The 21653-nt window shown below is 50.3% G+C and overlaps 8 protein-coding genes across 8 annotated transcripts; 3 read left to right on the top strand and 5 right to left on the bottom strand.

Moving 5' to 3' along the window:
* Positions 1-720: 720 nt before the first annotated feature.
* NUU61_004139 (uncharacterized protein) lies at positions 721-2111 on the bottom strand (the record flags this gene model as incomplete). The annotated part of the gene is made up of 2 exons (XM_056654721.1): positions 721-1903; positions 1948-2111. 2 exons carry the CDS (start codon positions 2109-2111, stop codon positions 721-723), a joined length of 1347 nt encoding a protein of 448 aa, XP_056512748.1.
* Positions 2112-4541: 2430 nt separating this feature from the next.
* Positions 4542-5109, bottom strand: NUU61_004138 (uncharacterized protein; the record flags this gene model as incomplete). Its single annotated transcript, XM_056654720.1, has 3 exons — positions 4542-4591; positions 4655-4806; positions 4886-5109. 3 exons carry the CDS (start codon positions 5107-5109, stop codon positions 4542-4544), a joined length of 426 nt encoding a protein of 141 aa, XP_056512747.1.
* A 1774-nt stretch (positions 5110-6883) lies between these two features.
* NUU61_004137 (MscL family protein) lies at positions 6884-7643 on the bottom strand (the record flags this gene model as incomplete). Its single annotated transcript, XM_056654719.1, has 4 exons — positions 6884-6964; positions 7016-7160; positions 7225-7425; positions 7507-7643. 4 exons carry the CDS (start codon positions 7641-7643, stop codon positions 6884-6886), a joined length of 564 nt encoding a protein of 187 aa, XP_056512746.1.
* Positions 7644-8502: 859 nt separating this feature from the next.
* NUU61_004136 (uncharacterized protein) lies at positions 8503-9788 on the bottom strand (the record flags this gene model as incomplete). Its single annotated transcript, XM_056654718.1, has 6 exons — positions 8503-8753; positions 8818-8888; positions 8944-9317; positions 9381-9448; positions 9514-9550; positions 9606-9788. 6 exons carry the CDS (start codon positions 9786-9788, stop codon positions 8503-8505), a joined length of 984 nt encoding a protein of 327 aa, XP_056512745.1.
* Positions 9789-11131: 1343 nt separating this feature from the next.
* Positions 11132-12150, bottom strand: NUU61_004135 (DUF614 domain protein; the record flags this gene model as incomplete). Its single annotated transcript, XM_056654717.1, has 2 exons — positions 11132-11367; positions 11439-12150. The coding sequence occupies 2 exons, from the start codon at positions 12148-12150 to the stop codon at positions 11132-11134; spliced, it is 948 nt and encodes a 315-aa protein (XP_056512744.1).
* A 1131-nt stretch (positions 12151-13281) lies between these two features.
* On the top strand, positions 13282-13467 carry NUU61_004134 (uncharacterized protein; the record flags this gene model as incomplete). Its single annotated transcript, XM_056654716.1, has 1 exon — positions 13282-13467. The coding sequence occupies one exon, from the start codon at positions 13282-13284 to the stop codon at positions 13465-13467; it is 186 nt and encodes a 61-aa protein (XP_056512743.1).
* Positions 13468-14154: 687 nt separating this feature from the next.
* On the top strand, positions 14155-18267 carry NUU61_004133 (inositol polyphosphate kinase KCS1; the record flags this gene model as incomplete). The annotated part of the gene is made up of 3 exons (XM_056654715.1): positions 14155-15459; positions 15498-16252; positions 16374-18267. 3 exons carry the CDS (start codon positions 14155-14157, stop codon positions 18265-18267), a joined length of 3954 nt encoding a protein of 1317 aa, XP_056512742.1.
* A 984-nt stretch (positions 18268-19251) lies between these two features.
* Positions 19252-21283, top strand: NUU61_004132 (MFS transporter; the record flags this gene model as incomplete). The annotated part of the gene is made up of 3 exons (XM_056654714.1): positions 19252-19544; positions 19629-20532; positions 20600-21283. The coding sequence occupies 3 exons, from the start codon at positions 19252-19254 to the stop codon at positions 21281-21283; spliced, it is 1881 nt and encodes a 626-aa protein (XP_056512741.1).
* Between the last annotated feature and the right edge of the window lie 370 nt (positions 21284-21653).

Raw genomic sequence — 21653 nt, 5'->3', positions numbered from 1 at the left:
GAATCTACCACATCCGGAATGAGTGCTCCCCACCTCCTGCTTAAATATAGGACAGCGGGGTTATATAGCTGAGAGCCACTGTCCACATTCCTTAGTGCCTCTAGACTATCTCAAGTCTTGTCGAGACCTAGAATGATTGGGCTAGGAGAGAAGTAGTACTTAAAGTCAGCTCATATGACGTGTGGCCTATTGTGTTGTCTGTGCTCCTCGGTGTGACTGATTTACTCTCAAGAAGATTCCCCTATGAGCTGAACCCTCTCAAAACGATTCTTTTGTTCTCGGCTTTTCAAGGGTGCCTTGCTCTTGAAGCGGTTTAGCTGGGACTGGTGTTCTGTTAACGTTCTCTCATTTCATATCATATAGGATGCTCTACATAGCTCTATCTTAGATACAAGACCAGTCTTTCATACTATTATTACTTTTGTTAAGGTTCTCTCGGGGCATTATAGAGTTGACGTAGGGAGATGCCCAATGCCTGCGGATATCGCGTTAGGAAAATTTGTTTTCCTATCTCGTAAATTCGCGATCTGATTGTTGATACCCAAATTTCAACCGTCGCCTATATATTCCGAGGCAAAGCGCGCTCCTTATTCCTATGCTTCGATGTCATCGAGTTATTATGCGAACCGGACCCTCGAACTTGAATCACCAGACCTGATTTTTGATGAATAGTAAAAGATTGGCATCTATGAAAGATCAAACATTACCCCTACATATCCTCTAGGTATCCGAGGAAAAACGAGCAGTACACTCCTCCTTATATGCCTTCAACTGCTCCATCTTAATCTTCGTAAACGGCTCCATCTCTGCACGCACCTCATCGTCAAGCAACTCAATACCCGCACCGTCGTTATGTAATGCTGCCCAATAGATGGTGTCCACATCAAAGCTCTTTCTTGCCGCATAATCGAACCAAAACCGCCCAGTCCTCCATGAATCACGCATTCGGGTAGAGAGAGACAGTCCAACTCGCTGTTTGACCTCTAGTGCCATTTCACTTTCCACTTGCTCCAAAGCTCGTAAGAATTGCTCCATTCTAGGTTCATAGAGAGCCAGAAATTCATCCATCGCGCAGCGCTCAAGCCACATTTCCGGTCCCGAGAGCAACAGCCACCAGGGCGGGTCGTACGTGAACTCAGCTGGCATGGCATTTGAGAACTCGAAATCGAGAATGGAAGTGATCTGAAAAGTTTCCGGGTTTATAAGCATATTTGATGGTCGCATATCGTCGCAGAAGGGTATAAATAGTCCGTAGTCCTCTGAGTCAGGATAGTACTTTGACACCAGCTGTGCGAACCGATGGCGGGCAGTGAACCGCTTCCGAGCAATCTCCGTATTATCGGCAAGATTGCGCTGGGTCTGAAGATGGATCAAATGCTCGTTCGCGAGCGACTTCAGATAATCACTTGCACGGTTAAATGGTGCGGTCGGGAATTGATCATCAGGGTAGCCGGCAACAGTGGCTAACTCGTTTATATTATATGTTAAGGGTCTTCCGGTAACATGCCATGTTCCTGAAGCATCGTCCTTCGAGATAGCCCCAATCCTAGCAAACTTAAGTTGAGAAAGCTGGAATATATAAGAGGCGATTTGATGATAGATCTTGTCTAAGATTGTGTTGTCGATATTCGGGTTGAGAACCATATCTTCTAGATCAGGTTGTTTCAAGATAGTCGATAAAGGTATACTATTAATATAATCCATAATAATAAATGGACCAAGTTGTTGTGGACTTTCGGAAATTAAGCCCCAGCTGTGAACACGAGGAAGGGGGATATTGGTGTTTTGGCGTAGATATCCCATGATCTGGACCTCATTCACAACCTTTTCGTCCCTGTAAGCTGAAGCTGTGTGTCCAGGCTTCGGAAACCGAATAATAGCATCAGGCCGCCTATCGCCGAAGCTGAAATGGAAGCTAAAGTTAAAGGAACCCTTAAGAAAACCAACATATTCTCCGGAACCCCCCCTTCCCGCCGCCTAGCGACAAAAGCTGCTAGTTCAGCCCGTAAGTCAAAAGCTCTGCTGAGCCAGGCTTTGCATTCTTCATCGCCGTTGGTCTCTTCTAGCTCGTCAAAATAAGTCTTGAGCGAGGATGTCTTCTGCAAAGGCATCTGAGCAATTGGGATGTGGAGGTGATGGGAAAAGTGTGCAGTCTAGGGAGAGTAAAGATGGAAAAAAAAGAATTGTGTTGAAATATCCAAATCGCACTCGCGATAGAACTTCGATCGTAGCTGGTAAATATGATGCAGGGGTGGGAGAAGAGAAAAACAGACTATTTGAGAGAATAGCTAAGTGGAGCGGCATGGATTAATAACCAGCCGCCTGGGTCGCAGCCTCGATTTGCGGTTGCAGGGCCTGCCCCACCAACCTATATGTGATCTATCCATGGCAACGAAATTATTGGAGGGGATGCTCGCAATGCAAGAAAAAATGAATTTATCTAAAAGGATGACGTAGACTTCGGAGCCAATTAACTAAGGATCATGGATGTACACGTATGCCCCCATATCAGCAACTGGCTAACAGGGGATATATATTTCCCCGCACTGATAGCCAATCAATGGCGTTCTTTAGCCGCTCCTATTCCAAGGGTTGCCATATTGAGACATACATACTACGCCGAGTGATTCCGTGTGCTGACAGCCATTCAAACGGGAACATCCATGGTATCTTGAAACGTGCAAGGCGGCTGATGGTCAGGCACGCCAATGCTGAGTTGCATTAACCGCCGTTCCCTTATCAAAGTAGGATTAACATTCTCTAGCTTCCTACATTATATAACGCCTCCAGCTTCCTGTTGCTGTAGGATCAGAGCCAAACATTCTTCCACGACAGAAATACCAGCTTCTCGATTTCCGTGGTTTAGGCGGTAAAGCTTTTGATCCTATGTCTATAAAACCTATAGTCTTTACCGACTGACGATTCGTCCAGAACCATTCTCCAAGGCTATTACCGCTCCTTCAACAAACCAGCTCAATACAAAGCCACCGACTCAAGCGACAAGATGACTGGTAGCGGTAGCTACATCAAAGTGCCCAAGATGAGGAAGAGGAACGCATGCGTAAGGCAGCAGAAGAATCCCAGCGAAAGCGCGAGGAAGCAAGAAAGAAGCGAGAGATGGAAGAGGCGATGAAAAAGGCGGCAGAGAGTTCTCAGCAGCGTAGAAGGGGTGGAGGTGCTTGAGCCTCTCGATTGTTCTCTTGAGGTAAGCTTCTGGAATTCTATCCATCTCTACGTGAAGGAGTCTCACTGGGATTGTAGGAACCTCATACGGCAGAGACAGCAATCATCCGCTTGGCAGGGAGCACTGAGATGTTTCATGAGGAAAGACTATGGCGATTCGAAGATGTTTAATGGTCATTACCATAAGTGGTTTGGTGTTTTTTGGCCAACTCGTTTCGTGCCGTCCATTCACACAAATTTTCAGTCACACGTCATACTGTATTTCATGAAACTAGCTTTACGACGGCATCTGATTCGGATATATTCAGCTCTGTCCATTTTCGCATATGCTGACGTGGTTTTCGGCTTGTAGTTGATAGTCTGTAGAGGAATGTGACTTAAAAATCTCCTTAGCGCTGTGATAACTCGTGCACTAGCGAGTGTCCATTTGTCTCCAGTTAACTCATGTATACAATACTCGCAATTTTGGGTGTGGATGAATTCTGTGTTTTTTCTTCGCGGCCTATCGCACAATATCGTTCATCGATGACAGCGTACATGGGGTTGAGTGCGCCAAAATCGGTCTAGCTGGAAAGGGGAACCCTGTCACTGATTGCCATTTACTGGGTCTATGCAGAGAATCCGAGAGGAAAAAAAGACGAAGAGATAAGATGAATTTTACGGACAAGGGCTTCATCGCCAAATGCGTGTCCTTGTGGCGCATGAGATCGTACTTGCGCTTAAAGCTCTGCGTGCACAATGCAGTCCAGTCGCGTTGCGCCTAAGCAGGGCCCAGATCTCGTACATGCATGGAATGTCCCGAATTATGTACAGTTTGCTGGCAAAATATTGGATCAGGGTGTTACAGAACACACTATATATAGATGGTGGGGAACCATGATCAACAGAGTTGATCATTTTGAGCCTTTTGGTCTAGTGGCTTTGAGGTTCCCCGCGCTATTCCATAACAGATATTCGATCGATTGGAAAGGCGAAATTTCAGGGGGGCCGCGGCAAGTGCAAGATAGAAGGGATAGAGAGAGGAAAGATAGGAGAAGTGAAGGAAGCAGGGCGAGGTTAGGTCTTTTATGTTTGGGCGAGCATGGCGGAGGTTACGTGACATTGTATTGGGGCCGCTAAACCAGAAGAGGTAAAACTAACCGCATACAGTAATTCACAGGTCCTGTTATTACATGAACTATGGGTGTTCACTAGTACTGACCAGCATCTAGTCAGCCCCTTAAACCAGAAGTAATAGAACACAAAATAACGAGACATGGTGAATAGTTCAGCCTGAAAATCATAGAAGGGTGACTTCGTGGAATAATATGGACTCTTGCCAGCCATCCAGCCCTTAAATGGAAGACTCTCGAGATCTTTCAAGAATCACTCGAGCAAACCAGTGTTCCGTCCAGGTTGTTGATATTTTCTATATCAATATCAGCAATGGAACTAAACTGAATCATACTCTCAGAATTAAATTAGCACTTACTGAGGTCCAAGAGACCCTTTCCCAGACAAGCTCCCGAAATTGTGAAGTCTTGAGGATACTCGTCACCTATCATCTCTTCCATCCCCTTGTCGAACGGCTTGACTTCGAAGGGGTCATCTCCATTTTTTATGCAATCGGTCACATCGGAACCACTAGATATTCATCCCTAGGATTAGCCAGCTCTTCCAGTACCACGAGAGGGGGGGGTGCATATTATAGGAGCAATCTTACTCTTGATTAGGCGCGTAGTCAAGGCCGGAGTCCCCAGAACGCTTGAAGCATTTGTTCAAGTCTAGATTGGCGTTCGAGTTCCATGCACCATGTCCCATACCACACGTAGCATGCAAAACACCCTGGGCATCCACAGCGACGGTGTCCTTTATGCAAGTCCTGCCAAGGCCAGCGGCCGCGAGGGTCGCGGCGCCCAGAATGAGGAAGGACTTGAGGGCAAGCATGATGGTGGATTTGAGAGGAAGGAGAAGACGCAATGTTTGCGTTAGTGTTGTACCCCTTCACCCCCGTGATGGACTGGTATTTATATGCCTTGAAGCAATTACCTTCATTGCTTGAAAGCTAGATTGTCCCAGTGCTCTTGTAAGACGGGGGCCGAGAGGGGGCCACTATAGTGTTTAAAGTACATCGAGCATACCGGTTACGGCATTCACATCTCCTTTATGGGGAAAAGGAGTGGACATCATTATAACGCTAATCTAATAAATAGGGCCAGCTCTCGGGTGATCCCACGGAAAAGTTGAAGCTAATAAGCCAGGTGCCCGGCCCTAACTTGGGGGCTCCTACTCGCTTACGAGTGAGTCAGATTTTAGTAGTTCGATCCTGTAGACTTGGCTAATATCGCTACCGACTAACTCCGAAGTGCCTATCCAGAAAAGTGTGCAGAAGGATTCCTTAGTACCGACGCTTTACCTAATTGAAGCGAAGGATCATCATGATTACTACTAAAAAGTCTTACTGACGATCTTTAATATCCACAAGGACTGCTTTTCTTCTATTATTATTTCTTATTCTTATGAGACCTCTGTGGAAAGGATGTTAGCTGTGCTTATGGGGCCGAAACTTTGACAAGGCTGAAGTACAGTACAACTGCCCTTGCTTTTAGGACTGGCTCCGGAGAAGCCCGATGGTAGATTATACACCTGAAACAATGATGGAGGAGAGGCCACCGAACGATCGGGTCGCTTTCATGTCTCTATTTCTGTCCTGGCTGTCGTATGCGCAACGGCTTTTCATCACACTCAGCTCCGTCGGGGCGATCAGATCTCTTGAAGTCTAGCGCGAGCTCTTGCAGCAGTTGCTGGGGCAGCATTGACGACCTGAAATCGTTGACGAGGGAGTCGTAGTGTTGCCTCTTCTTCAGAAATTGCATAAGTACGAGTTCTTTTGTTGGTGAGGATGAATGCGAAACAAATGCCGAGCATAAACTTGCCTTTGCTTACAGGCTCGTCAATTGTGAAAAGGCCAGTGTCATCTACGACGACCCAGTTCGGTAAGATGGTGGTCTCCGTGCCATGATCACGAAAACTATCAAAAGAACAAGGACATAGTACGGTGATGCCGGGGTCACTCTTGTTCTTTTAGCGCCATGGAGAAGATTCTTGGAGAACCGCTCAAGGAGGGTCGTGCGAGGGGCGTGCCGATGCCGACGTTGACTGTCCTTTGCAATATCTTGAAGGGAATCCAGTGGCGTACCAAGGAGCGAAATGGGCTTATTTCGATACCACCTCCAGAAGATCTATCCAGCACTAGATGAATCTATCAATTTCATGGATTCCATTTCACTTTTATTTTATCTTGGCTGTCAACATTCACTGACAGTGCTCCACATAACCAGATTGAATCCAATCTCTCATATACGCTAGTAGATAGAACCAACGACAGTGAGATGGGGAAAGTGTCTCCGGATAATCTTTCACACATGATGGTACAGCTAGAACTACTCGAAGGTTACAGCACCATCGTGGTTCCAGATATACCTTAGCTCGGGCTGACAACGCAGTATTCCTCTGATAAAAAGCGCAGAAGGTTTTTCTTTCCTTGTCTATGGCTTGTTCAGTTTGAGGAAACAAATAATTAATTCTAGCGCTGGGATACCAAGCAGAAATCAATTAACTCCTTTGTCAACAATATGCTCACCAGACTTTTTATCCAAGTCTCGTTTCAGTCATCCCAAAGGATACAGATCAAAGTCACGCTGTAGCTTCTATATAATCACTACTCTCGGGGGGCAGGATTGCTCTTGGGCGGATCCTCCCTGCCATCCTGCCAAGTCGAACAGTGAAGACAGCGCGTAGCCTAGCAACGCGTCAGTTCTCAGGCTCCAAGACTAGATTTTTAAAAACTGACCTCGACACTAATAAACTGCTTGCAATATTCACACTGCACAGTCGGCTTGATGATCTTGTTGCTAGAGATCCACGTGTACAAATGACCAACCGCGTACAACGTGAGGCTGATACCAAAGAAACCGATGACATTCTGAATAAAGAGCCTGTTGGGGAATAGTGGTTTAAAATGGGAACTCATTCCGGTAATTCTCCCAATAAGATACATACCCATAAGCCAAAACCAGGGCCCCGTCATTCCGGGCTTGCTCGAGGGTATTATACCCCGTGCCCTTGACAAAATGAGGCCCCTTGGAGAGAACCGCGAATTTCTGATCCATATTGCGGTTTAGGAACGGCAGAAGCGAGATAATCGGCAGAACAACGTCCGAAACAAACGAGGTGACGAGTTTGGTGAAGGCATTAGCGATACTTTTGGGAAAGAAGTGTTAGTAGATCAAGATCAATAGAAAGTCTTCTGTGCTTTTCTTTTCCGTGGAGAGCAGTTCTAACATTAAACCTAGTGCCACCTCCAGGACGTTATCCCGGGCCGCGAAATTCACAAAGCCCTCCCACGCATTCCTGACTTGCTCCTGCGCGCTTTGGCCCACGCGGAGAAGAGCTACGGTGCTGTCATCGAGTCCGCGCATGGTTATGCTTAAGGGTTTGGGGGTGGGCTCTCGGGAAGCACTAGGGGAAGCTGGGGAGAACGAAGCCGAGGGAAAAAGGCGCAGAAGAGAGAATCAAATTGTCTGTTGGTAGGAGAGAAGAGAAGCTATCTGCTAGCTACACTGCTGCTCTACAGAACTGCCGCGGGCGGTCAGGGGAGCGGTGGAGAACTGCCGACAGAACCCCAATCCCAGCATGGACTTACGTTTTCCTTTTGCGATGAGTCAAAGGCTTTTTGAAGGGCTTTGAAGTGTCAGGAAAAGACGAGTTATCCCATTTTTCCCGGTTCAATGCGCTTATCAGTCAGGTGGCATGGCTGCTTGGGGGTGGGGTGGTCGATCACCTCCCCCCTTGGCATTCGGGAGGGGATTCAACACTACAATTGTGATCAACAAATAGGAGCATATCTTTGACACTAAATATCTTATGCTATGCCTTATCGTATTATAAAGCTGGCTTCATCTCAATTGCAACTATGCCCAATATATTTCTATACACATACCTTCTTCCGGAGTTTCCTCGGATATACGATCGCAGACTGCAATCTAAATCGAGACCAGTAATCACATTCAAAGCTCAACAACGTATGTGAACAGAATTAAGTAAATAGACAGGGACAGTTGAGCAAGAGTATCCAACAAGATACCAATCAAACTATGTCCAAAAACACCTCATCCAATATATTAACGCCGAAAAGAAGAAGGGAAAAGAAGAAGAAAAAGGTGAGTATAAAGAATGAAGAAAAGCCCACCATGAGCGAAGGAGGTCAGGTGGGGAGGAGGGTGTTAGGAACCAAGAGCAATGCCACGATTCATACGAGAAATATAGGAATCACCCTGTTTACACTGCCTGCTCACCCTCGCTGTGGGAGTGGGAGTTGGTGGTGCCCATGCTAGGGCTGGGGGTTTGACGAGGCCATTGCCCTTTCTCGTTAACCATTGTCTCCTGGCTAGTGTGGCCCCGGGAGCCGACTCTGGTCCAGAATTTGCCGTGGACGAGCTTGAACAAGGGTAGCATGTTCGACAGACAGGCGGCCACGATCCCCACGGCAGGCTCGATGCATGTCCACACGCTCGCGTTCACTTGGTTGTCTGTTTGACGTCAGCATAACAAGTTCGGATTGTACAAACCATTAACTTGCGGGTGCGTGCGTACAGGTAATGTCCGTTCCGGACTTGGAGAGATCGACGAGAGCAACCAGTCGGACAATATCGAAGACCAGCGTCCTAGACCGAATTAGAGAATACATATAAATATCTGCATCAAGGGATGGGGCCATACAGGAATCCCACAACGAAAATCCCAGACAGTCCGACCTTCTGCGCTTTGGAAATCGGCAAGCCCCAGACGACGTGGATGGGCATAAACAGAATCAGAGCGTCGGTGACAATGTTCGGGATCTGTAGTCCGTAATAGAACTTGCCCAGATCCATACAGCCACCGGGGATCTCGGGATGCCAGGACTTCTCTGTCGGTATGCACGTAAAGCAACCGACGAGAATGCCGCCAAAGGCCCATAGGATGACGATGCTGGCCACGGTGTTGGCCGCGACGTACATGTACTTGGTTGGAAACAGGCGGCGGTAGAGCATTAGGATGGACAGTTTGATGCATGCAATGCAGCAGGTGTAGAGAATGGAGCCGGTGAAGAGGGTCTTGGTAGTTGGGTCAGCCCATAGTTTCGAGCATGGAAAGCGAGAGAAGGCGCGGTTACACACCTTCAGGTAGACCGTCAACTGGGACGGCTTCAAGTAGATAATGTGGGTGCCTAGGCCATTGTACAGCACTGCCATGGTCCCTGTTAGTATGTCCCCTCAAGAGATCCATGGATGATATTTAGAGACGACGTACTGACAACTCCCGCGATAGATATTCCATATTCAAAGATCTGTGAACCATGCTGTCAGCAACGTAAGCGTTGTAGATATTAGTTCATAACCAACCAAGGCTAGTATCATGAGAATATCATCCAGAAACAAGCCGGTCCTGTTTACTTTCCGAGAAAGCACCCGGAATGCAACAGCAGTAGTAGACAGGATGAAAGCAAAGCACGTCGAGGTAATGACCACATGACGCAGATTGTCATGGTCAACTCCATGCTCTGGGACCTGAGACTGAGAAGCCATATCGAAAGCTGTACGCGTTGGAACCCTCAACGAAGACAGAAAACAACAAAGATAGTGGTTGCGAAACCCGAATAGTAAAAGGATGGAAGGATCTGAACATATGCCGACTGGCACCCTCAGCTCGAAGAAACAAAGGCAACAAGTATATATATAAAAAAAAAGTAAATCCACCACAATAGACCAGATCTCAAGGTTATTTTGTCGTCGAACCGGCTCTCTTTTGACTGCTCTCGTTGCTCCCATCTTTCCAAGGTGGCGGAAGCCACCCCGAGACGCAAGTAGACCTATCCCTTCCCATCCTTGCATGCGGTTAGAGGATCACCTCTCTACGATTTTCATGGAGTCTAGTCCCCATTATGACAGTGACGGGCGAGTTCATGAAAAGTTCTGGGGGAGACATTTTCCGCGCCCCACACAAACCCTCTTCCCCCTTCAGAGGCGAGTCGATATATCACCTACAGGGATTAGCGAAGCATTAGTCCATGACATGGCTTTGCATATATAAGTCCCAAGGCGACGGATTTCTTCACTGATATCCACGGCCCGGCTCAGATCGTGCAGACTCTATACCCTGTGATTCGCTCAATCTTGCGATCAGCCCGATCGTGTCAATGCTTGATCGGAGGGGGAAAATTTAGATCTGGATATATCTCCAAGGCAACTGGGCCATGTGTCAGAATCCTTGCTTAGGAGGAGGGGGGGGGGGGGTTATAATTGCCCTAGTTCGGAGTTATACTGCCATGCCTTTAGTATTGTCTGCCCCGGATCTGCCACTCCTACTGAGACAAATGGGGTTTTTACTTTCTAAGGGTTTGATTTATTGTTTACTCCTTGCCCGTTGTAAACTTAGTGTTTTCATTGTAGACACCATAGGTTATGGAGTTGCTTTTCTATTGTGGTAGGGCAAGAGGTCACCTAGACAGACACGATTCACTCGCTATGCATCCAAATAGTGTGGAATTTGTCAGGCTAAGATGTCATTCGACTAGAATTTCGACGTAGAGCATGCAATGTAGGTCAATCTAGAGTGCCCGTGGCAGTAGTGCTGCAGTGTGTTGCATGAAGTGGCGATCTGATAGATCGTTTGTGCACGTCTACGCAGCGTGCAACTCAAATCGTGAAGAGAACCCTTGACTGGCTCCAGGGCTATGTGGCAAAATCCAAGAAATTCCTAATATTCAGACATATCCTTCAAAGTCGACGAGTAGAGCCAGTGAAAAGAATCATGCCGACAGGTCAAACTATCAACACACGACCCGGTGGCCAATGATCGAATGCATGGTATCAAATCGCTTCGGTATCTATACAAAACCATAATGGTGCAACGCTCGTTCCAAATGCTCTCATCGTGGTGGTGGCGCATAGGACATGGGCCGCGGGGCTGTATATGGTGAGAGCAGCGTGGCCCCTCTTTCTCTGGCGGCCCGGTCGCGCTGTTCCTCGCGCGTCTGGATCTCCTTCTCGTCTTGAATTAACGTGCAGCAGGTACAGCAGGTTGCCCGCACACAGTCTGACACGATAGAGCCGGGAATGCCATATGCTTTGCGGGTTCTGGTGTGCTGGATGGTAGCCAACAACCCTGTGATGAAAGCGTTAACCACAATGCGACTTTCGAATGGCGCACATGTCCAATACTGAGCCGACACTTACATTGACATCCGCACAGCAGAGCCATTCCCGTGCAGGCTCCATTGCACGTCCCATAGCCGAGCATGTTGGTCGGGTCCTCCTTTTTCGATTTCATGGAGAGACGGTGCTGTGTCTTGCCGTATATGATACACGGACAGAAGATCCCTAAACAGCAGGTCCCGATATTCGAACATTCACACAGCCCGTGGCTCCAGGTTCCTCCTTGCACCTCTTGATTCGGGTGCATGATCTGGCCCGGCTGATGGAACGAGCTCAAATCCTCCATCGTGGCCGCCTGCGATGCCGTTGTGGCGGTCGGCGGAGGGAAACAAGGTGAATAGGGTGACTGCAAAGGATTGGCGTCCGGCTCAACGGTCACTGTGTTGCTTCGAGTCGGTGCATCTGTCCGTAACTTCAGGGGCATGGGATGTTGAGAATAGAGGGCCTGGTTGGGAGAGTATGGCGACATTTGGATATCTGGTTGCCCGTCGGGGCTGTCGGCGAGAGGTGCATGATGCGCAGGATGTTGTTCTGGTGGTGGTAGGTTCGAGTACGTTGGTATAATCCCATCTTGTTGCAGTTGGTGAATTTTCTCATTCGATTCATAGGGGGCAGGCTGGTGGTGCTGTGCCGGGGGTTCTTGTAAAGCCAGCTGGGGTGAGAAGGTATTTGAAGTCGCAGGTAGTGGCGGCGAGGATGTCGGATGGCTCTGGTGCTGATCCGGTGGATGCATCTCGAGGGGTGTCTCTAAAAATGAGTACCGCCGGTTTCCCCCATCTGGGTGTCCAAATGTAGCGGCGGACTCATCATGCGACGGAGAGTGTGTCTGCTCTATGCGCTTCGTCTAAAATAATCTCAAATAACCTCCAGAGGTTTAGAAACACCAAGCCCGTGGGTGTGTTGATGTAAGCTTCATGCGATAGGAACGCGTGACACTCTGGGCAGTTCGCGATCAAACGTCGCATCGCAATAGCGCCTCGTCGCGGTTCACATCAACTAAACGCTCGGATAACCATCCACTGACACACTGGTAGGCGACAGCCACCCGACCGCCGGTGGGAAACGAGGGACAAAGTGAAAGACGCGCATCATGGGAGAGGGGACAACCGCCAGCGTTAAACCCAAATGGAGATCCAGCAGCATAGAGGGGGGGGTCAGTCCGAGCTCTGCGGGGATCGGCTAGTTGTGAGTGGCTTTCAGAGCTCGAGGTTCGTCAAGATCCCGGTTGCTAGGGCTGGTCATTGCGCCCTAATGCATCTGCTTCACATCAATGTCGAATGTGGTTGGACAGGGGACCCGCCCGGCTCCCGTTGGGTGTTGGGGTCTATCACACGAGATGACATCAGAAAATATACTTGAATCCTTGAATCCTCGAGTATTCGAGTATTCGAGTAGATCTGGAGGTGGAATGGCTCTGTGGCACTGTGACACCAATAATTGCTCGTCCAACTATATAGGACTGTCTCTCATTTTTCTTTCCAGATTCATGGATGTATGCATAGAACTGGGCATGCTGTAGATTCGATGGCCTACAAGGCCTTATCGATTTGAACAAAATAGTATTTGCTGATGTATTTGGATTGCATGTCCCCTTCTGCACGGTCGCATGGATTCTATCAATCCCTAAACGAGTCAGCGAGGAAATCATTCAAGATGCTGTTCTCTCCCAAGAGATACGCACTGGTTGCCAGTGCTTGCCAAAATCAACGCCGACACGCAACTTGCCGACAAGGATGGTCCCTGATGGTCCCTTTTATACCAAGGAAATCCAGGGCAATCCCAGCATGCACGATCTCCATACCTCGGGAGGTACTTCTGTAGCCAAGACATCGCAAGGACACTAAGGTGCCTATCGCTGACCAGCATGGCCGCACGCCACCTGCTTGGCCCGGTGATTCGCAGGATGGCTCTGATCGACCCCGTCAACTATGAAGCTCCCCACATGGATGTTGGGAATATCAAATCTGGAGTTCTCATCCTTTCCGAGTCCTCCGGTGCCTGGCAGCGATTCTTCCAGACTCTTTTAGGACTTTATTTCCCAAGGTCGTAGACGTAATGCATCAGGCCAACCCCCAAGATACGCTTGCAGAAAATCCAAGAGTATTGGTCTCACAGAGAAGATAACCCAGTAGATACCAAAATCCTGAGATCTCAAGATCAGGAGGAAAAAGGGTTGGTTGCAGGAGACAAGAGTTGAGAGAGAGAGAAAAAGAGAGATAGAGGCAACATCTTGCTTGTGTTGACTTCATCTCTTTTTTTTTTCTTCTCTCTCCCCTCTACCTTGTATTTTCCCCAATTCTGGTCTTTTTCTCTCTCCAACATTCTCTAGAGTCCTGAATTCCTCCTTACTCTATCTCTCTCTCTCTCTCTCTCTCTTTTATCTCTAATCTTTGGGACCATATCGGATCCACCACTTTCAAGGCGGTGACGGCCGATCGGCGTCACAGTCCCTCCAAAAGTTGCATCCTTTTTTATCTACTCTGCTCCTAACGATTTGCGGTCAAGTTCTTCAACCTGTAAGATCTCGTTGTCTTCGAACGTGGTCGTCGACCCCCCCTTGATCTCTAAAAAAAAAACGGATCCCCGTCAATTCCTCCAACTGACTTTGGCCGTTTCTCTTCGTGGCGCCAGTATCCCCTCCGTCTCGTCCACGGTCCTCCGTCCTTCCCCCTAATCCTCTCAAGCCTGAATTTCCCTACTTTTTCGACCCCGGGCAGGCTTGACCAATGTCCTCTCCATGTCAAGCCCGCCGTCTGCTCCCGAAAATTCCTTGCCTGATCCCCTGGTGACACCTGCGGCGCCTGCCCAACATGATTGCTCCAAAGACCCCGGGCTGCCTCCGGGCAACCCACGTCACGACTTGTCGCAGGGCCAGCGGTCCCAGGGGGCTCAGGAGTCGCCATCCCCGTCTCGGGCTGAGTCCCCCACAGTCCATGAATGGTCCCAGCCCGCCTCGACCTTCACTCTAAAAAGGACCACGTCGATCCCCTTAGAAAGGCCCGCTCGTCCCGATGTTGCTCACAGTCCCCAACTGTCGGAGCGAGATAGCATTTTCGCGACCCATTACCTCCCGTCGGACAGCGGCGCCAATACCCCACAGTTACCTCCTGAAAGGACCTTGGATAATGTGCGTCAGGTCAGCCTGATTCCCGGCCTCGACGATGCCTCCGTGCCTCCAAGTCCACTCTCCAAGGTCTCTTCCCAAAGTTCTCGCGTCGACCCTTCCCACATGGAAGTTGACGTCCGCAGACACTTTCCCTCCCCAGCCCCTTCTCACTTTTCACCCTCCGATATCCCGCGCTGGCCTCTCCTGCGCTCATCGCTCTTATCTACAGAGCAAAAAAACCAGGAAGCAGACACTCCCCACACTCAGACTTTGAAAGAGTCTCGGCCACTACACGGCGTGCCATCGGATGACACAGGTACGCAGACCGGACGTCCACAAGACTCCTTGGCTGAGCGCAGCCTTTTCCCCTCCGCACTAGGTGATGTATCCCATACTCCCCAGCCAGTGACACTCTCCTCGTCCGATCAAGAGCGATCAGGGCTTACTCGCGAAATCCTATCCTACACCTCACAGGGGGATTCTGCCGGAGGTCCTGCTCTGGAAAGAAGCTCAAGCAGAGGTCGGCGGGGTCGAGTGGACAACTCGATTGAGGCAAACTTTACCAACGTGGAGCCGGCCTCCAACGTGCGCAGTCGTAAATCGAGTCACTACCTGGGTTTATTCAAAGAGAACACTACCTCGCCAGATCGGAAGCGAAGAGAGGATCGCGGTCGATACCAAGATGTCCCATCTGAACTGCAGGACAGAGTCATGGATCATGAACCGGAGTCAAGGCAGCCAGCGTCGGAGGAGGATGCATTGCTCCGCAAAAGTGTTTCCCTCCCCTCACTGAGCGAAGGCCCATCATTCGAGCCACAACACCCGGCTGAACCACCTCAAGAAGCCCAGCAGGACGATCTTTATAAGCGTCGGCCAAAAGCTTTGCCCCGCAATCTGCTGGAAGAGATTCGAAACTTTCATCTCACACCGGGGGGAGTCGAGGATCCTCCTTCTCAAAAAGCATTCCGACACAGTACTCCGAACGAAGCCGGGATTACTTCCAGCCCGAGCCCCATGTCGAGCATCTCTCACGCTCGCCGAGCTCCTATGAGCAAGAGGAGCGCCGCGATTCAGGTCAATTTGAGGAAGATTATGAGAACGAGCAGATCTCGTCTGCTGTTTACTTCCCTCACGAGCGAGTTGCGGAATCCGAGGGAGTTGATGGTTTGCGGGCATTTGCTCAAGACTCTGGCGTACAGCCAGTCCAGCTGGATGCGGCAGAGAAAGGCCATGAGCTGATTTTGGTGACGCAAGAGCGTAGTGCGTCTCCTGAGCAAGAGGTCAGCCATGTGGATATATCCTTTCGATCTAAAAATCAAAGTAAAATCCTACACGGCGAGGTCCAAGATCGTCAACCTCCTCTGGAGAGCGTGCCGGAAAAGCCCCTGAGTACCATTTCTGAGCGCAGCTATGATTCAACGGGCGATTCTGAGATCGTATCCGCGGATGAAAGCGCCCAGTCTGTTCATGACGAATCGAGCCTGACCGATGATACCGAGCGGACCCCGACGGCGACCCCGATTCAACCATCGCGAATGATGACTCGTCGCAAGCCTCAGGGTCCCCTTGGCGCCGTGGAGCTAAAGCCTTATAGGCACCAGGTTGGCGGGCACACAACTGTATTCCGCTTTTCTAGGCGGGCCGTGTGCAAGCAGCTGAACAATCGGGAAAATGAATTCTATGAACGCATCGAGCGCCGCCATCCTGATATGCTAGTATTTCTTCCGAGGTATGTGCTGATATCGCTGTATCCGGTGCTGTCGGGTATGCCAATTGCATGTATCCCCATGCAAGGCAAATCTCTCTCCGGGCCATCACTTGCGAAGAACTCATACTAATTCTAATTTCAGATACATTGGTGTTTTGAATGTGACATTCTCGAAAAATTCCAAACGACCAAAGGCCCACAGCCAGTCAGGCGGCAATTCCCAGGATGTAAAACAAACTAACGGGGCTTCGTCTTTAACCTCGCCCTTCCCTGACACCCCCGAGCCGCAACGAATTTTCAGCCAGAAGCAGATTACTGGAGTAATCCCTAAAGTCATACTTGCGAATAATCGTCATATCATCCCTGCAGACCTCTTTTCTACTCCTCAGCGACCGCGGACCGCGGATGAAGCAGTTGTGAATCGAAGGCGCTCAGTTGATCGCCTGGGCGCCATGACGACCGATTCGGATCCGTCCTTGCGGAAACGGAACAAGATTTGGGGTGCCACCACCGTCAATCGGAAGCTCCAGGAGCAAGTGCTTCGAGAAGTCTTCAGTCCTCCCGCCATTCATCATCATCGGCGCCACGCGCGTGGCCACCTTCACCTACCAAGAGCCTCTTCAGACATCCCCCGTCGTCGAGGAAACTTGTCCGAAGATCACACATCCAGCAGCCGCCGAATGGCACCTCCCAATATCGAGGCTCTTAAGACTCCGGCAATTGACATTGTGCCTCCATCAAACGAAGGACCGGGATTGTCTTCTTCGGCATCTACCGCGTTTGAGGCAAATCGCAACCGCCTAGAGAAAGTTCGAACTGAGGAGGAACAGAGCCGAGCAAGCTCCCTCAATCGCGTTCCCCAGGTCAGGCGGCGGCATTCCGGTAGTGGTCTGCAAAGACGAGGAAGCATCAATTCTCAGAATACCGGTGATCTGATGTTTTTCGATGACGAAGGTTATGGTGGGGACAAAGAAGACGAAATCTTCTCCATGGAAGGCGATGCCTCGATGCCTTCAGACCCGTCTCCGCTGGTCAATCCCGCGACCTCGCCATTCTTTGAAAGTAACTCGACCAGCGAACCCCCTACGCTTGGGCCTGTGACCCCTGGCAAACCGTCTCAAATCCCCTCCCAGGTGGAATCAAAGGAAGATCCCAGCACTGGGCTACCTAGCAATCCAAAGGAAGCACAGATGAAACAGGATGAGCGAGTCCAATTCTTCCTCCTTTTGGAGGATCTGACAGCTGGCATGAATAAGCCATGCGTCCTTGATCTGAAAATGGGCACCCGCCAATATGGGATCGAGGCTAACGAGAAGAAGAAAAAGTCGCAGCGGCGGAAATGTCAGTCCACTACTTCGCAACAACTCGGCGTGCGGCTCTGTGGCATGCAAGCCTGGAACGTTAAAAAACAGGAGTATACCTTCGAGGACAAGTACTTTGGGCGAGACTTGCGATCTGGTCGCGAATTCCAGGATGCACTTACCCGTTTCCTGTACGACGGAGTCAGCTATGCTTCTGTAGCCAAGAAGATCCCTGTGATCCTGGAAAGATTGACTCTGCTCGAGCACATGATTCGGAAGCTGGAGCGGTATCGGCTATACGCGAGCAGCCTCTTGATTCTCTATGACGGCGAGCAGTCCACATCGGAAACGCCTCAGCAGGGGCCTCCTAGCACCAGTGCTGAACGGCCCCCTCCCCGACGCCGCGTCTCCGATGACGGTCATAAAAACTTCGATGTGCAGTTGAAGATTGTCGACTTTGCCAACTGCGTTACCGGCGAGGACACTCTTCCCCCGGACACACCCTGTCCGCCTCACTACCCCCAAGACATTGATCGTGGCTACCTGCGCGGCCTCCGGACGCTGCGCATGTACTTTCAACGTATCATGAAGGAAGTCACTCAAGAAGAATTCGTCGAGCGAGGCGAGGGCGAAGCCATTGCATTAGGCTCTCAGCCTGCAGGTCGCGAATCCCCCTCAGACCAATACTGGGATGAGAGTGTAATGGATAACGATCTCGGCGAAGTGAGCTTCTAGTTGTTTATATGATCAACGGTGACTCTACTTCCCACCCTTTGCTATACTGTTCTTTCTACCTCATCTCCCTCCCCTCTGCTACCCGTTCATTTTCTCACCTTCTGGTGAGAACCATACGACTTTAATGACCTGCTATGTGGACGTTTCTATGACCCCCCTTGTCGATGCCTGGATGCATTTAGAGCTGGTTGGGTTTGATATTCTTGTGTTTTCTTTTTCTTGGATTCCTTTCTTGCGACGGTGTGGATGACAGCACCCTTGATACTTTTGGTTCTCTTCTCGGTTGTGTGTTGTGTGTTTTTATTGATAATACCCCCCTTGGAATTTGTGTTTCTCTTCGTTACTGGCCCCTCTCATGCTGTACATTGATAATCCTCAGGTTTAGACAAGAAAATCATCACCAAGGCATTTGGTTCTAATGCTGGGTAGTTGGGGGATTTCGAGTGTAGATACCCAACTCAACCAAGCTCTGATAGACCGACAATCCATGAAGTTTGTGTATTGCATTGGATACCGTCCATGACAAATTCAGGTTGGGCAGTGATGTGTAAAATGACAGTCGGAGAATGTGGAGCCAAGCACATCATCTGTCCCATGCGTCGGTTCGGTGTCGTCGATCTCTCCTCACCAACTCCCCTTCTCCGCCTACCGCCTACCGCAGCTCCTTAGTCTTCTCCCCTCGGCAACAGATTGACCTCAAGCATCTCAGCCATATAACAGTCGCCATCGATCGAAGTGAACATCTCAGAATGAACTGGCGTTGAGCACCCCCAATGACGTAGGGTGGAGCCGAGCACAACGCAGCAACTGATCCACCCAGCTGACCCCATTCGAAGCTCCGCACCGCGCGACACATGGACCGGGTCAGTCAATGAAAAGATTTATATAGGTCCTCTCTTGGGCTGCCAGTCGACTTCTTCTTTGCCGACTCCTTAATACCGGCCCTTTCCCCTTGTTCACCCCGGGCCAACGACACTGATAACGATGGCGAGCTCCAACGGCCATGCGGACTCGTCCATCGATAAGCGGGATTTCGATGCGAATCGGCCCTTGCTGGACGATATGGACGGAGGAAATCATTCTGGACAAGCAAGCCCGAAGCCACGGCGGTCGGGGTCAGGATCACGACGCTCGCAGATTTCCGCTGGAGGAATCAGCCCTGGCGGTGATGATGGGCTTCTGAACGATGTCGTAGAAGGCATTGTCGAGCGGGACCGACGCAAAATGCAGAAAGAGGTAGTTCGAATACTGAGCTTTGCTTGGGGCGTTATTAGTTGGTACGAAGTGCCCTCGCTTTCGCTGATCCTGCAGCGCCTCTTATTGTAATCCACCAGCTAACTTGTCGTGTTGCGGTCTTGCAGTTTGGGTGCCGGCAGTATCACGGCGTTTTCCCTGTATGGCCACCTGCTACTTACTCGTCTCCATTACTCTCAGCTCCGGGTCAATGCAGTCTCCATCGCTGCCGAGATCTCGATGTACCTGCTTGTTCCCTTGTTCGGGTACCTGTGTGATCGCTACAGCCCGGCTCCGCTGTCTTTATTCTCCGGGGTGGTTTTTGGTCTGGGTTATCTCCTTGCTGCGTTCACCTACAAGAGCGGGCCACCTCCCGACGTTGGCGGGAACGGCTGGCCGTTCTGGGTGATGATCGTGGCGTTCATTGCCATCGGAATGAGTACCAGCTGCATGTATCTGTCTGCCGTGGCGACATGCGCGAAGAACTTTGGCCGTGGCAAGCATAAGGGAATTATGCTTGCTGTCCCCATCGCAGCCTTCGGTCTCAGTGGCATGTGGCAAAGCCAAGTGGGCACCTACGTGCTGTGCGAGCGCCGTGTCGACGGAACGTGTGGTGATGTTGACGTCTTCCGATATTTTCTATTTCTCGCCCTGTTGCTCTTGGCCATTGGTATCATTGGCACGTTTGGGCTGCGTATTGTTGATGAGGAGGAAAAGTATATTGACGAGACCGTCGAAGAGCTGGAGCGCAGTGGGGTACTTGAAGAAAGTGATTTCTTCCGTCCTCGAGATGAAGTGCGTGCTGCGGAATACGGTACCTTCTCGTCTGCGGCGAATCACGAGTCTGTGGGGTTGTCGGATGAAGAGCGGGAAGAGAGACGACGTGAGAAGGAGCGCGAAGAAGAGGAGCGCCGTAAGAAGAATTGGCTGCTGAACTACGAGACGAGGGCCTTCCTCCAAGATCACACCATGTGGTGGCTGGCCGCGGGCTTTTTCTTGGTCACCGGCCCGGGCGAGTCGTATATCAACAACGTGGGTTCCAACATCATTTCCAGTCCGCTACATTCTCTTTGTCTTCAGTCAACTAATTCCAAGCCAGCTGGGTACGGTCATCGCAACCCTGACACCGCAACCCTACCCTCCCAACGCCCCTCCACCAGCCGGGCTCCCATCAACGCATGTCACAACCATCGCATTAACATCGACCATCGCCCGCCTGCTCACAGGCTCCCTCTCGGACTTCTTCGCTCCACCCGCATCCCACCTCTTCCCCTCAATCCCAGAAGAAGGGCGTCGACGATCTACCACGTCCTCAATGCACAGCTCTACAACAGCCAGTCTCAATCTTTCCCGCATGACCTTCCTCCTCCCATCCGCCCTCCTCCTCTCCATCGGCTACCTACTCCTCTCTTCCCCACTACCGCTCTCCCATCCATCCCTCTTCCATGTCACCACCGCGCTCGTCGGCTTCGGGTACGGCAGCGCCTTCTCACTAGCCCCAATCATAATCTCCGTCGTCTGGGGCGTCGAGAACTTCGCCACGAACTGGGGTATTGTTGCCATGATGCCTGCGCTCGGTGCTGCCCTTTGGGGCGTCATCTATTCCGCTGCTTACCAGAGTGCTCTTGATGATGGCTCGGGTTTGGGCTCGCCTGATGGCCAGTGCCATGGCTGGAAGTGCTATGGGTTCTGGTCTGTCGGGTGCACCGTCAGTGTCTGGGTTGCGATTGTGGTTTGGTTAGCTGCTTGGAGAGGTTGGAAGAAGAGGGGTGTGGTTGTGTAGAGTGTTTTTCTGCCTCTCCCTCTCTCTCTCTCTGCAGGTTTCCCTCTTCCTTTCATGGCTTTGGTTATATTCCCGGCGCAGCTACGGGTTCCACGTTCCAAGTTCTTTCCCTGATATACTTGTGTCTCCTGATTTTTGCATCTCAGGGCACATTCTTGTATCTTCGGGTGGTGTGGTAGATGACTGAATTTCGATAGAATCTCTAGGTCTATGATACCTTGACCCAATTCCAAGTGCAAATTCCTCATTCCAAACTCCAGACCATGAAAAACAGAGATCTAATGTAACAGAAGCCAAAGCCCCAAGGAGAAGTCAATCTTTTCCCATCGCGCCAAAAATGACACTGTGCCAATAGGACGCAATGCAGTAG

Source organism: Penicillium alfredii, assembly GCF_028826965.1.
Source record: "Penicillium alfredii strain IBT 34128 chromosome Unknown utg000005l_segment0_segment0, whole genome shotgun sequence".
Taxonomy (NCBI): Eukaryota; Fungi; Ascomycota; class Eurotiomycetes; order Eurotiales; family Aspergillaceae; genus Penicillium; species Penicillium alfredii.
The sequence above is the reverse complement of the archived record's forward strand: the minus strand, read 5'-3'. Positions and strand labels throughout refer to the sequence as shown.